The following is a 14,343-nucleotide window of genomic DNA, read 5'->3' on the forward strand; positions in this document are numbered from 1 at the left end:
TCCAGTCCTGAAAAAACCCCAAGCATTTCCAAGACTGTGTGCGAAGTCATTACATACTGATACTTCTATAATTAAAAATGGTTTCCATTGGCAGGTAGTATCAGCTGCTCGTATCCTCCTGAGAAATCCTGGAAATCAAGCTGCCTATGAACATTTTGAGACCATGAAAAACCAATGGATTGATAACGTAGAAAAAATGACAGGTAAACTAAGAATTTTTGTTGAAGATTATGCTTGTGGCTAACTAGCTGGTATAGATTTTCTCCCCGTTCTGTTTGGATTGATGAAACATGCCTAAGAGCAACGACTGATTAAAAATAAAGAGAAGTGGGAATGAGCTCTCTAAATCCAGAAATATGTATATGTTACAACATAAACAAAATAGCTTGCTTCATACATGTTAATTTTGAGCTGCATGGGAGCAAATTTGGCTTTAGTTCTTTTGTGGGAAAAACAGAATAGCATTACTCCCTCCTGCGATTGCTGTGCTAGCAGCGTATCACTGTAGAAACTGGGGGGGGTTTCCTGCAGAATCTTGGCACGTTGAATGAGGACAGATAATTAAGTGGGGGTAAGAAAACATGCTCCGAATGATGCCAGCTTGATGAAAGCAGTGAATAAAAGAAAGCTGCTGATGTGCTGAATCTTGCTGAGGCACTTCAATGTTTCAGTCCTTCCAAAGTGCGGATCCTTTGCACTGGTCTGCTAATCTGACTGTATACTACCTCGTTCTCCAACCCCCTAATTAAATCGTGGGTATTTTAAATCTTACTGCCTTATCGCTATATATGACCCTTAAGTAAAACTGCAGCCAGAGGGATCTTTCCTTTTGAATGAATGGGAGAGGTACGGAAAGTACTGAATATGCTTAAAGACATTTGGTGGGAGGAAGGAAACTCTGCTGCATATATTGTGTAAGCCAGTTCTTGACTCAAGCAGCATTCTGTGGTAGATGGGTAAGAGCTTGGGAGGTCATTGGTGGGAGCAAGCTTGAGCATGGTTACTGTGACAGAAGTGCCACATAATCACAAGTAAGACTGCAGTAATACATTTGGTCTGAATCCCATGACCCCTTCCGCCACTCCCCACCCCCTGAGTTGGAAATACTTACTTTTATCGTTGTGAACAGTCTCTGGAAAACCAAATATCCCTTTCCACAGATGAAACTAGAATATTAACGTGTCTAACTTTTATTCTAGGGTTAGTGGATGAAGCCATTGATACTAAATCTCTGTTGGATGCATCAGAAGAGGCTATTAAGAAAGATCTTGATAAATGTAAAGTTGCAATGGCCAACATGCAACCTCAGATGCTGGTAGCTGGTGCCACCAGCATTGCCAGACGAGCGAACCGCATCCTACTGGTAGCAAAACGGGAGGTTGAAAATTCAGAAGATCCTAAATTCCGGGAGGCTGTTAAAGCAGCCTCTGATGAGCTAAGCAAAACTATATCACCGATGGTAATGGATGCTAAAGCTGTGGCAGGAAACATTTCTGATCCTGGTAAGGGTTCAGTCAGCTGATTTCAGGTGTGTTGTTTACTGGCTAAAGATGATGTGAAGTAGTGCTCCTTTTGTCTTCTACAGCTGTGTGTCACCTTTTACGCAGATATTGTGTACACTCAAATCCCAGAATGGTGAAATCGGGGTTGTACCACTAACTGCTGAATCCTACTCTTTTAAAATGCAGTCAAAGACCTTTGGCATATTCAAGGGAAAAGGAATCAGCATTCTAGTTAATTATGTGATTTCATAATCTTCAGTAGAAGTTTTGTTACGAGTTATCAGCAGTACTACTTCATATAAGAAAATATTACATAATTTCTTCTATTCTAAAAGTTGTTTGAGGAATTACTTTGGCTTTATCTTATGCATGTTGCATATGACAATAACATTTCAAACATGTAAATTCACTATGAACAATTTGGTAGTTTTTAAATGTATTTTTTTCCCAGATATAAGTGTACTTGGCACGGTATGATATAGAAATAATTTTCTGGGGTAGTGTTGTAGTTCTAAATATTACAAGATGGCATTAAACTGGTAATGGGATTTTTGTTAAGGTTTGCAGAAGAGTTTCTTGGATTCTGGATACAGAATTCTGGGAGCTGTGGCCAAAGTCAGAGAAGCCTTCCAGCCTCAGGAGCCAGATTTTCCCCCTCCTCCTCCTGACCTTGAGCAGCTTCATGTAAGTGCAGCATAGTTTGTAATACAATACACAGTTGTCACTGACATGTGGATTGCATGCTGACACTACTTGAGTATATTTTTATTGCTTAGAAATAAAATGCATTGTCTGGCCAGCCATGCATACAAGCAAACTTAAGTCTAAAAAAATACCAATCCAGCTTTCAAAAGAAGAGATTTAAAGACTGTATTTCCTTTAACAGGGCGCACTTGAAAAAAATGGATGAGGCATGGGGCCACGCAATCACATCTTGCCGTGACACTATCCTTTACTCAATCTATATACTATTCCATTGCACTAAGTAACATTTTTGCCTTTCTTAGCTGACTGATGAACTGGCTCCTCCAAAACCACCACTTCCAGAAGGTGAGGTTCCCCCACCCAGACCACCACCACCTGAAGAAAAGGATGAAGAGTTCCCAGAGCAGAAAGCAGGAGAAGCTATTAATCAGCCCATGATGATGGCTGCTAGGCAGCTGCATGATGAAGCCCGGAAATGGTCTAGCAAGGTAAGATGTTGTTACAGCTGTCTTGTGGCAAAAGGAAATTTTCTTTTCTTTTCTTTTTCTTTTTTTTTTTTTTTTTTTTTTTTTTATTAGTGTGTTTGGTCCAAAGTCAGCTGTCTCAATGACAGAGAAAGCCTTTTATAGACCAAATAGTAAAAACACTGCTGAAGGAGGAATTGGAAACCCTTTCCATGTTGGAGTGAACTAGGATCAAATGTTCTAATACTCAGAATTGCTCAAATGCTTTATTATCATATCTCTGTGAACGCAAATATGCCTTGTACGCTAAGCTGTTTGTGATCCTTGGTGCTGGTATTGCCTAGAGAGCCACTAATACTTACGCCTTTCTAGGCTGACAAGCTCATTGCTATATTTAAGTGACTTTGAAAAGTCCGTATGGATGTTGCAGATGCCAGCTGCAGGAATCGTGAGCTGGTTTGTCTTAATTCCAGAAGGAGATGCAAGTTACTTTGTAGTTAATCTGGTACATTTATGATTGGAAAAATGACCATATATAGATAGACTGGTCTCATTCTTTTTTGTAGTGAGTCACACTCGCTGTCAAGGTCAAAATCGAAGGATTTAATTTACCATTTCAGTGCTATGACAAAGCAGCGCGAACTCATCAGTATTATAAACGCTAATATAACTTTTTTGCTTACACTCTTTTTGTTCCCCCAAGAGCTACATTCTACCTCTGGCAACAACTGAGTAAGAACTTCCGAGATTTAGGCTTCTGCAGGTATAAATTAAAGGTCAGAATTTGGCTTTTACAAATCTCCACTTTTTTTCTCTGCCAAAGTAGGCGGTGAATGAGAAGATGAACTTGAATGGCTTACAGCATCAACCTCAGTGCTTTGTGCTTAGAGAACATCTCTTTTGGAAGGACAGATCAAACACTATGAAGTCGTCCTGCAAATCTGTTTGAGTGTCCCTTCCATAAAACAAAAAGCTCTATTTTCCCCATACTTCTGGATATACCAAATACCTATTTATCTTACTGAAGGGATAGTACTGGAACATATTAGTCATCTCAGAAGGTAGTTTTGAGGCCAAAAGCCTTAATTTCAGCTTCCTAAAAGTGTTTTGATGTTTGAATCATAAAATGGTAACAACAATACACAATAGGTTATAAAATGCTTTTACTAGATACACGCTAAATTACTTACACATACTATACACAAGCTAAATTAAATAGCACAACTGTTAAAATATTTATCAGAGTCAAGCAGCAGACCTTAAAACTCCTTGATTATGAAAGCTCTAAGCTTAGTGCCTTTAGTTTTATGAACCACTATTTTCATTGCTGTTTCTTTGATTTGAGACCTACATTTTTCCTTTTAATTCTTTTTTAGAAGTCCTATTTTAGTAATGAGTACAGTTACTCTGACAGTAGTTTTGGGGGAAGAAGTTCTTTTTAAAAACATTTTTGTAGTCTCTGAAGTCACTTACTGGGTGGAAGAGGGACTGATGGACAGTGGTGCTGAGGAATATGGGTTAGACCTGGAAAGACGGAAATGTAAGGTCTTGCTCATACTAAATCGCACCAGACTGTGCGTCAACTGTCTTCTACTTTTTTGCCCAATTACATTAGTCTGCTGGGACTTCATCATGTGTTACGCTTATAGTGGGGACGAACAAGTGCTTAGTCTTAAAAAAAAAATTGATAACATCCTTCATTCTTGTAAGATTTAAAATGGATTTAGTTTTTCTCTATCTTTACAAAAGCTCTGCTGAGTGGATTCTGGGCTTTTGTGTACGCCATGTTTCTCCTGGAGCACAAACTGAACACTGCCTATTGCTTTAGCTTCCCCTCCCTTTCCACTCATCCGGATAAATCACAGAATGAGGGATATTTGGAAACTTTTCATTAGATTAAGACATAAACAGAAGTTGTCTTTGAAGATGGGTGAATTTGGCAGTATATAAAAGTTACAGCTTCCTTCCAAAGCTTCAATGTGTTTTCATTCGTGTAGATGTTTTTTCTATAAAAGGCCATATCTTAAGCAAAACACAGCTGAAAACACGTAGTTTTTGGTAGGGGTAGTTTGACTTCTATCGCTCTTGGCTTTAGTCAAAAGAAATATAGTTAGCAAACTTGTAGAATGTTTTTGTATTGAAATGTTGCTGTATTATAAATGTCTGTATTGTTAAAACACTTACCTCTTCCTTGGGATCTATCCTAACACAATATATTTAATACATTAATATATTTTATATTTATAATATACTTGCATCCTCTCTTTTTTTTTTTAAGGTAATGGATACAACATATTGTGGCAAAACAGTATCACATGCTTCATAATCCTCTTACTCTACTGATTCTGTACCAGTCTGGTTTTAAGAACTGTAATATCTACAGCATTCATAGCATTCAGCATCACCTCCTCTTCCCATAACACTTTTTTTCTTTTCCATATTATCTGCGGTAGTTCAATACTCACTTCTACAGTGTCCCTTGTCCGACCTTTTTTTTTTTTTTTTTTTTTTTTTAAACCCTACAGCAAGCAGTGTCCGTGTTTTTTCTGTTATGCTGCGCTCTCTCCTTGCAACATACACATGAACGGCTTTCCATACAAAGCTTTCTATCGGCACAGATACCACAGTCATCGGCTGCTGTGCCTGCTTCTATGCAGTCGAAACGGCTTTCGTGGAAACGGAAACTCCATTCATTTCACCATTGTCTTGCCAGTAAAATGTTGTTCTCCAAGCCAGCCTCTGTCTGTAGAAGCTGTACGCTCCAATGAAAACTGTTGCTGCATCTTTGAACCGTAACTTCTTAAAATTTTTGGTAACTTCGCTTCACAGGTGAAATGTTTGTTTCCTTCTGCTCATCTTGTATTCCTTCCCCTCCTCCCTCTGACCTGAACCGAGAGCTGCCTTATCAGATCCTGGGAGACCAAGAGGATGTTTTGGTCACTAAAACAGCTCAGTTCATGCTCTTCTACCAAATTCTGCTTCTTGTACTAACTGTCCCCTGTTTCTCCACCCTTGCTGCCACCTGCAAAGCCTGATGTGACTGTGATTAATGAAGCGGCTGAGGCTGGTGTAGATATAGCTGAGGAGGATGATGCAGATGTTGAATTCACTCTCCCCTCTGACATTGAAGATGATTACGAGCCTGAGCTGCTGTTAATGCCAACCAATCAGCCTGTTAACCAGCCCATTCTGGCTGCTGCTCAGTCTCTACATCGGGAAGCAACCAAGTGGTCTAGTAAGGTACTCCTGAGTCTCCCCGGGGACTGATCCGTGTGCATCCAGCCATTTGGAACGCTGACACATTTGCATCACTCTTGATCCCTGCTGGGCCCGGCCATTCTGAATGAATAAGTGTGTCTGCACATCATTCTAAGGACTGAGAGTGGCTTCACAAGTTGCTAGATCTGTTTGTCAGTGCCGGATTGAAGCTTGATTTGGGTCACTTATTAATATTCAGCGGCTTCCTCTCCCTTTGCACCTGCCTGTTCTTCTCTGTTATGGCAGTTTTCAGACTGTTGTAGGGGTCGTCTTCCCTCCCCCTGCCCCGTTCTTTTTTTCATTCGTTTGGGCTACCTGGGAAGCCATGGTTAATGGTTTCTTAATGACTTCCAGATACAGCAGAGTATACAACAGTCAAGAAGTCATTTAATGTGTCTGTTGTGCTTTGCTTCCATTGGTGCCAGCAATTAAAATACCTTCCAAGGAGGAATGGCTTTGTGTGGCAGTGTTTATGGAGGACGACTGACTGTCTGCTGGCTTGCACTTGGCTGTATTGCAGTTGCTGGTCTTGAGAGAATTCTTTTATGAAGAAGCTGCACTGAATGCTGGTAGCTGCTGAATTGAGGGTGTGTTTATATGGAACCCGTGGAAATCTAACATGAGGTTCAGACATTCACAAGTAGCCTGTCTCTTCTGTCTGAACACAAATGTTTGCAAGACTGGTCACTTTTCATATAGCATGCTGCAAAAAATAAGGTTGGTGTCCCGTAACAAAAAAGGGTTAGGGATGTGTGTGTATGTATATGTGCGTGCATATGTTGACGTAGATAGACATACTAAACTATTTTAATAAAAAGGGCTTTAAAATTGTTCTTGTCCTTTTCAGATTCTGATGCTTGGATAACTTGTTAGAGGGCTTCGTAAATGACACTGGTCCTCATTTCTTGGTCCTCCTACGTGAAAACATGGAAAAGCTTTGTGTTATGTCATTTGTATCCTGTCTGGTTACACTAGCAAACTGTTTAGCTTTTAGGTCACGGTAACAAATAGTTCAGCTTTTTGTCGCCTGTATTTGTAAAATATCTGGGATGACTTGAATTTGCTGGTAGTGAGTCAGGGAGGTATGTCCACAGGGATAGAGAATACATGTGCTAAGCTGGGTTCTCACTGTGTACTCGCTGCTGCGAACTGCATCGGTCATTACTTGTGCAATTATGCTGAGGAAAGAGCGTGCTAATACTTAAACTCACTGCTAATATTTCACCCACACAATAGGGATGCTTCATGGCACCAAAGAGTTCGCTTTTGTCCCTACATACACTAACAGACTACTAACAACTGATCCTCTGGGTCTGCTTGTCCTTGCACTAGGTTTCTCTCTGGAACAGTGTAGAAGGAATGGTTTAGCCTCAGTCCTACTTAATCTCTCAGGAGTATTTCTGTGACTGTAATTTTGATGTACAGGAAACCTGGATTTTAATGAAGAAACGTCTCTAGATTATCTTTTGAGTGCCTATGTTCTTCTCTCCTGGAAGCTTTATCTTAAAGGGGGAGATTTTGTCAAAAAGGAAGACTTATTTTCAAGAAATAACCTTAAAAAAAAAGTAATCGTTGCATCTCCCTGTGACAAAAGTTTTTGTATGTTACAGATTCTCTTCCATTTGTCCTTTAGCATTATAGCAGCATAGCTCTGATGCTTTCACAGCTTCAATTTCAGATGTCACTGGAAATTTCATGCTTGACTGTTATGACTAATTATTTAACTTAATTAGTGCTATTTAGTTTAACAAGCTATTTAGCACCTTTTTTTTTAATTGAAAAAAAAGCCTTTTATGGGAAATCTGGAATTTCAAATGCTAATAACATGCTTTATCTTAAAACCTAGCCAGCAGAGCGTAACTCTCATTCCATGGACAAACTAACACTTTTTTTTACCACTTCTTTTCCAGTTTTGAAGCGAACCTTTTTTCCTGAGTGTTAGAAAGAAAAATGTCAGAAACCTATAATTAGTACAGATCTTTCCTGTTCCTTGAAGAAACCTCTTCTGTCACAAATGGTTCTTCCATCCTTAAGTTCTTGAAAGGGTTGCTACCAAAATGTACGCTGCTGTTGTCGTGACGTCTGTGAAGCTTCTGCCCCGGCATGAACACTAACTCGTGTTGTTCTCTTCAGGGTAATGACATCATTGCTGCCGCTAAACGAATGGCGCTGCTAATGGCAGAGATGTCGCGCCTGGTGAGAGGAGGCAGTGGAAACAAGCGCGCCCTTATTCAGTGCGCGAAGGATATTGCTAAGGCGTCGGATGAAGTCACTCGATTAGCCAAAGAGGTGGCAAAGCAGTGCACTGACAAGCGCATAAGAACAAACCTCTTGCAGGTAATGGGTTGTAAATGCCTCAAATACTTTTTTCTGTGCCTTTCTTAGCGTGAGTGAGCACAGGAGTTGTGGCAGTACATCGTGTACATCCTGGGCTTGTAAAGCTTTGTCAGGTTCTGTGTCTGTTTTTAGATCCCATGGCCGTATATATTCTGTAAAGTCGGGATTTGTTTACAGGTGAGTGGAAGATGCTTGTGTCCAAAGAGGTTTTGAAAAATACTGTGCTAGGAACACTGCTCTGACCTAAGCCTGTGTTGCTTTGTATTTCATCTACTCACTCCTTTGTGTCAAAGGGTAGTAGCAGAAATATAACACTCCTTAGTTTTGCAGTCTTAGCTAAATATACGTCATCCCATTCCTAACCAAGCAGACCTTGGAAAGAATATCTTGAAGAAAGGAAAAAAGTTGGCTCCATCCCAAAAAAATCCTAAAGCATGTAAAATCAGATTCAAGTATCCTACCAGTATTTGTCAGACAGTCTTAAAGGTTATAAGGTTGCCTCCATGCTTATTCCTTATCTGGTAGTAAAACAAAACAAGAAACTATATCTGAAAACACAACAGATAATGTATGGCTTCACTTTACAATGCCAAGTGGTTTTTATCCCCATTCCTTCCTTAGGTCTGTGAGCGAATCCCAACCATCAGCACACAACTGAAAATTCTCTCCACTGTCAAAGCTACCATGCTGGGCAGAACCAACATCAGCGATGAAGAGTCGGAGCAGGTAAGAAGTGTAAAAATTGATGGTAGCGTGGAATTGCTGATCAGTTTTATGGGGAAGAATATACAACACGTACTATCAGCTGTTCTGGGAACTCGGTGTTTGGAAGCTTACCTCACCTGTTCAGTGAAGATAATTTTAGCAAAGCACCTTGCTTTCTGGCTCAAAAGCTACAGTTTAGTAGAGGAACACAAAATCCTTCCCAAGCCAAAAAGCTTCTCTGGTTCAAACTTTTATACGAACAGTTGGTTCGTCTCCTTGATTTAAGCAAGAGTGAAAAGCAAGCCAAGGGAAGAACTTGCCTTCCAGAGCGGGTTTGACGAGGGAGGCGTAGCAGCACGCTCTGGTGGGTTGTACTTCAGCTGATTCTCCAGCAACATCGCGAGCGCTTGCCGTGCACTTGTGTTACCTTCCAAATGCGTGTTTTCCGTTGAAATCCTGCAGTTTGGGCTTCTGAGGGAGATGATTCCGCTTTGAGACACTAAGCTCTTACTCAGATTTTGAACAAATACACAGTGAGAAATGGGGAAGTCTTGTTCTGAGTCAGGGATAACACTTGCTGGTTTCCAGAGGCTAGTGGTTTCATTTCCTTCTTCACGGTTTAAATCGGCAATAAACTAATTTAGATGTTTGTACTGGGAGCCCTCGTGCACAGTGGGTGTCCATGCTGCGGTCCTGCACATGGTATTCACTGATCTACTGGCGAGTTTTCTTTTTCTTGACAGGCAACTGAGATGTTGGTTCATAATGCCCAGAACCTCATGCAGTCTGTGAAGGAAACTGTGAGAGAAGCTGAAGCAGCGTCCATTAAGATAAGAACAGATGCTGGATTCACTCTTCGCTGGGTCAGAAAGACCCCTTGGTATCAGTAAACACCACAGGAGTATCGTTTTCTGTAACATAAAATGCCTTTTTTTTTTGGAAACAGAAGAGATACAGTCACGGCAACAGGTGCTGTATACGTGAGCTTAAGATTAGCTTATGCTGATGCCCCATTCTAAGGGTGTGAATTACAAGAGAATGCATTTCAAATGTCTTCGGAACGCGTTTGATATCAAACACCTCAAAACTGCTTCCGACAGTAGACAGTTCTTATCCTTTATCTTTTTTTTTCCTTTTGAAGAGTCTCTTCATGAGTTCTGTACTCCCAGAAGCACATTTCATTTATGCACTGTGTATTCCAGTAGTTCCCACATGATGATATAAAACGTGGACCTCACTTTAAGCTTAGCGATGAGAGTCTAGGACACGACTGGTTACTTGGCAGGTTTTTTTAGGGACAATCGATACAGAAACATTCAACTTTTCCACAGGATTTTAGCTGGCAGTTCTTAAACCATGCAGAAATGATGGAAGGTGTCTGTGGGTTCATTTAAAGGAGGGGCAGCAGAACAGTTGTAAACTGAGGATTAAAATTCCATGTCTGAAATGGTATTTTTTTGCTTTTGATTTTTGCATGGCAACAGTACTTTTGACAAAAACTGGAGCTGTCTTTGTCAGCCCCCCATCACCCTGTGGGTAGGCGCTCCAGGGCTCTTGGTCCGTACTGAAATGCGTCGCCAGGGATGTTGGTGGCACACTGTTGGCAGCTTGAGCCTTACAGCTGGAGACCTTAAATCACGGAACTCTTCCCGTCTTGCTCAGTTCAGCAATGCATTGAGCTGAAAACTCCTGGTTCCCTTAAGGTAGCTGCATGTCCAGGACCAGAATATGCCCAATGCTCCAATGCTGGCTCTTTCCTTTTGAAAACCAAATGAGCACAAGCAATTAATTCTTTTTTAACTCTTCCCTCCATCTAATGTTACTCCAGCCACTCAAGGTGGGAATTGAAAGATCGTCAATTGAAAAAGAGCTTTTGCTTCACTGCCCTTGTTTACAACAATGCATGAGCTTTCTGAAAGCCAAGCGCTGCAGGGACATGGAACCCTTTCCAGGTAGTCTGACGGCTACCAGCAAACAGTGGTTCCTAGGGCTGAACGTACTGGGGGATTTTTACTGGTCTTGACAGCGGGAGTTTGGAAGCTCAGAATCTTTATCAAGTTCCATTAATAGTGAATCGAACAAAGTGTTTACTGTACCTTTAAAAAACCCCAGACAAAATGACAATAAAAAAACCCCAAACAACCCTCCAGTTACTAAAATAGTCTTGGGGGGTGTTTTTATCCTTCCATAATCGAACATGCCTTCACACATATGAATACATATTCACACACACATTCTTTTAATTGCTCTGCAGCCTCTTTTGGCATTTGACAGAACGGAGAATTATTTTAGCACGAGTCTCCGTACACGTGCGAGGAACACTTTGCCCAGACCCGCTGCCCTCTGCATCCCCTGGCAATCGTGGCACGATCAGACCCACTCTAACAGAAGTGCCCTCGTGGAAAAACTGCTCAGTGGCAGCAGCTGGAAGGAAGAGCCACCAGGCAGGTGCCTGTCCTTTGCCCCTGGCAGTGTCACTCTGCCCTGGGCTCGCTCCCTGCCCCCGCCTCGATGCACTGATGGCTAAAAAGGGAAGTTAAAGCGATTGCGATAAATCTGCCTCAAACGGAGCCGGGCAGGGGCAGTGAGCGCCTGTAACCGGCTCCGTGTGCTGGCTGTTAGGGAATACACGGTACCTGGGGTCTTCCCGTAGCGTTCCCTTCCTGCGGTTACCTGCAAGGGGAAGAGGGAGGCCGGGGTGCTAGAGCCTTAACCTGAATGTCTTGCATTTGGTTGGTTTATACCAGCTCTCCAACAGAATGGTGATCTAGTCATTTCTATTTAATAGTAAATAACACTGAATAGGTAGAGGTTATTTTGAAGGGATTTTCTAAATAGTCTTCCCGTATTACTTTTCAATGCTCCTCATGTTTCCCTTCCCCGCCCCCAATTCAAGCTTCTCTGTGAGATTATTTTTTTTTAGCATCACTGTTTAGTTGCTTGACTGATATTAATGCAATATTACTAATGCCTTTAATACATAATTGTTTATGCCAAAGATCAGGTTTTGTTTCTTGAGGAATGTTTGCAGGAAAGTTATGAATCATGGTTGCCTTTGATATTCTTCCAGAATGTTTGCTCTAAGTTCTTGAACTGTTTTGTAGCAGCTAAGATACTTGTCCACCTTATGCAATTACTGCTTTTTTGAACACTATTGGTCTTCAGACCTGAAATGCAGCAAAAAATTGAAAGAGACCATGAATGTCACTTAGAAATGTTTTACCACTATAAAACTTTGTTTATAAACCAAAATGTATTGTATAGTCTAATGTTTTCAACTTTTCTTTGGTTCTGTTGAAACAATAAAAATGCATTTGTACAAATGTCAGCTTGTGACCCTTAACGGAAATGGAGCAGTGGGTAACGGTGTAGCAGCAGCAAGTCAAAGCAGCAGAAATACTAAAGCAAAACAACAGTTATTTCTGCATTTTTCTGAACAGGAAAAAGTGCAACATTTCTCAACCAGAAGATTAAAACAAGCTGCTTCTGTCTTTTGTGCCTGTAAAACTGGTCATTAAAAAACTTACTGGAAGTGGTGGTCCAGGAGGAGAAAATGGGAGTTTGGGCTTTGCCTGACCGGGTCGGTAAGGGAAGGACGGCTGCTCTGGCCAGTGCCTGGCTGCTCTGAGTTTTACTTCACAAACAGAATGCAAGGGCTGTTAGTGGGGAACCAGTGTGCTCCTTCCCTCACCCCCTCTGTACGGAGCTCTTACAACCACTTCTCACTGAAAATTCTACCAGCCCACGTAACGTTCTGACTTGGTGGAACCAACGTTTGTTGGCACTGTAGGGCCGAACGTAGACCCCCGGTGCCGGAAGGCATCTGGGATTTAGCACGAGCAGCTAAAATTCAGGTTTCATACTGTTCAATTTCATCCGTGTTCTAAAAACGACATGATGAAGTGAGACTGGAAGCGATGAGAAACCATCCTGGAAGCGTTTAACACACAAACAGTTAGGGCAGCTGCATTGACAGAGGTAGAATAGGTCTTTGAATTTCACTGTAGCCTTCAGGTCGCTTTTTTTCATGAGTGGTTTTCCTGTGTTTCCGTGCTTACCATCGAAGTACCACGAAGCTGCGCTGCATCTGGGGACTGGGTCCCTTGTGCGTATAATCTCCCGATTCACCAAAGCTCAATGAACACACATCTAAGTAATTTCAAAGTAATTAAACCTTTTTCCACATCTTGGTTTATTAGGAAGATGGCAATACAGAAAATCCATACTCTGATTGCCTGATGGCTGCAGAACTAAAGCACTGCAGTGTATCTCATTCTCAATACCCAACACGTGGGCCAAGGCTCATGAGTTTTTAGGGTTCAATGTGGAAGTGTTTCTATTTTCTAAATTAATATATACAGACTATATAGATCATTCACATACACACACACATATATGTATGTGTGCATATACATACATGTAATATGTATATATGCATTTGTACCTAACCATTAGTCCTCTGTTGCTACTATCTCAGTTCAGTCCCTGGTTTCTGTTAACAGCTCCTTTTTACTATTGTCAGATACCACTATTTCCTAAGCGGGTTATCTCCTGACAGGATTTTACACATCATTCCCTATGAGATGTAATTTATCTTTTCCTCTATTTACCACAGCTTAAGGACTGTCTTGGCTTTCACACTGAAGAGCTTAAAATTAGCAGCAGAGATGAACTACGTATATGGGGGTTTTTTGGTTTGGTTTTTTAATTTTATTTGTATTCTAGCTAACAAAGCAGCCCATAGAGCTTAGAAAACTTTTGTCTTCAGAGATTAATTTACAAAGATACAAATACATTTGCTTTGGATAAAAAGTTTCCTTTGGCAAACTTGCTTCCCAGGACAAGACAGACTTTGATAAACAAAAGCAAGTCCAGTGAAAAGTCCCAAGATTAAGTACACTATCACAGCACATGGCATGCAAGAAGATATCAATGAAAGCGTTCAGTCTTGAGAGCCGAACAGGAAAATCTTACTGTATCGTCACTTTTAGATAACTGAGGACAAGAAGAGAAGATGGAGACATTATTTTTAAGATGCAGAAAGGGCAAGAGGCAACAGCCACAAGCTCCATCCAGCTGGGAAGTTCCAGTTGTGTATTAGAACAATTGCAATCACAGCAGTCAAACGTTAGAATGGGCCCCAGAGGTGCAGGGTCTCCAGCCCTGAACATGGCCCTAAGCCACTCCTGCCTCAGGCAGGGGACTTCAAGTAACCTCTCCAGAGGTCCTTTCCAACCTATTTTCTGTGATGAAAAACAAAACTTTGCTGTGAAGACCTGCTTGAAGTAAGGAATTTTTAATTATAATAACCAAAATATATACACAATAATGTGTATTTTACATACACCAAGGGGGAAAAAAAACCACCATAC

At 41.1% G+C, this 14,343-nt stretch overlaps 1 protein-coding gene across 2 annotated transcripts in view; it reads left to right on the forward strand.

The window, feature by feature from the left end:
- Positions 1–12,294, forward strand: part of VCL (vinculin) — a 60,387-nt gene extending 48,093 nt beyond the window's left edge. Inside the window, exons 15-22 of one of the 2 annotated variants that reach the window (XM_040606072.1) lie at positions 95–203; positions 1,200–1,502; positions 2,062–2,186; positions 2,510–2,695; positions 5,702–5,911; positions 8,063–8,266; positions 8,888–8,992; positions 9,715–12,294. In XM_040606072.1, the coding sequence (XP_040462006.1) occupies positions 95–203; positions 1,200–1,502; positions 2,062–2,186; positions 2,510–2,695; positions 5,702–5,911; positions 8,063–8,266; positions 8,888–8,992; positions 9,715–9,861 (1,389 nt within the window). In that variant the 3' untranslated portion in view covers positions 9,862–12,294. The remainder of the gene's footprint in view (positions 1–94; positions 204–1,199; positions 1,503–2,061; positions 2,187–2,509; positions 2,696–5,701; positions 5,912–8,062; positions 8,267–8,887; positions 8,993–9,714) is intronic. The other variant, XM_040606071.1, reaches the window with a different exon arrangement.
- Positions 12,295–14,343: the final 2,049 nt, after the last annotated feature.

This window comes from Falco naumanni, chromosome 9 (assembly GCF_017639655.2).
Source record: "Falco naumanni isolate bFalNau1 chromosome 9, bFalNau1.pat, whole genome shotgun sequence".
NCBI classification, from domain to species: Eukaryota; Metazoa; Chordata; class Aves; order Falconiformes; family Falconidae; genus Falco; species Falco naumanni.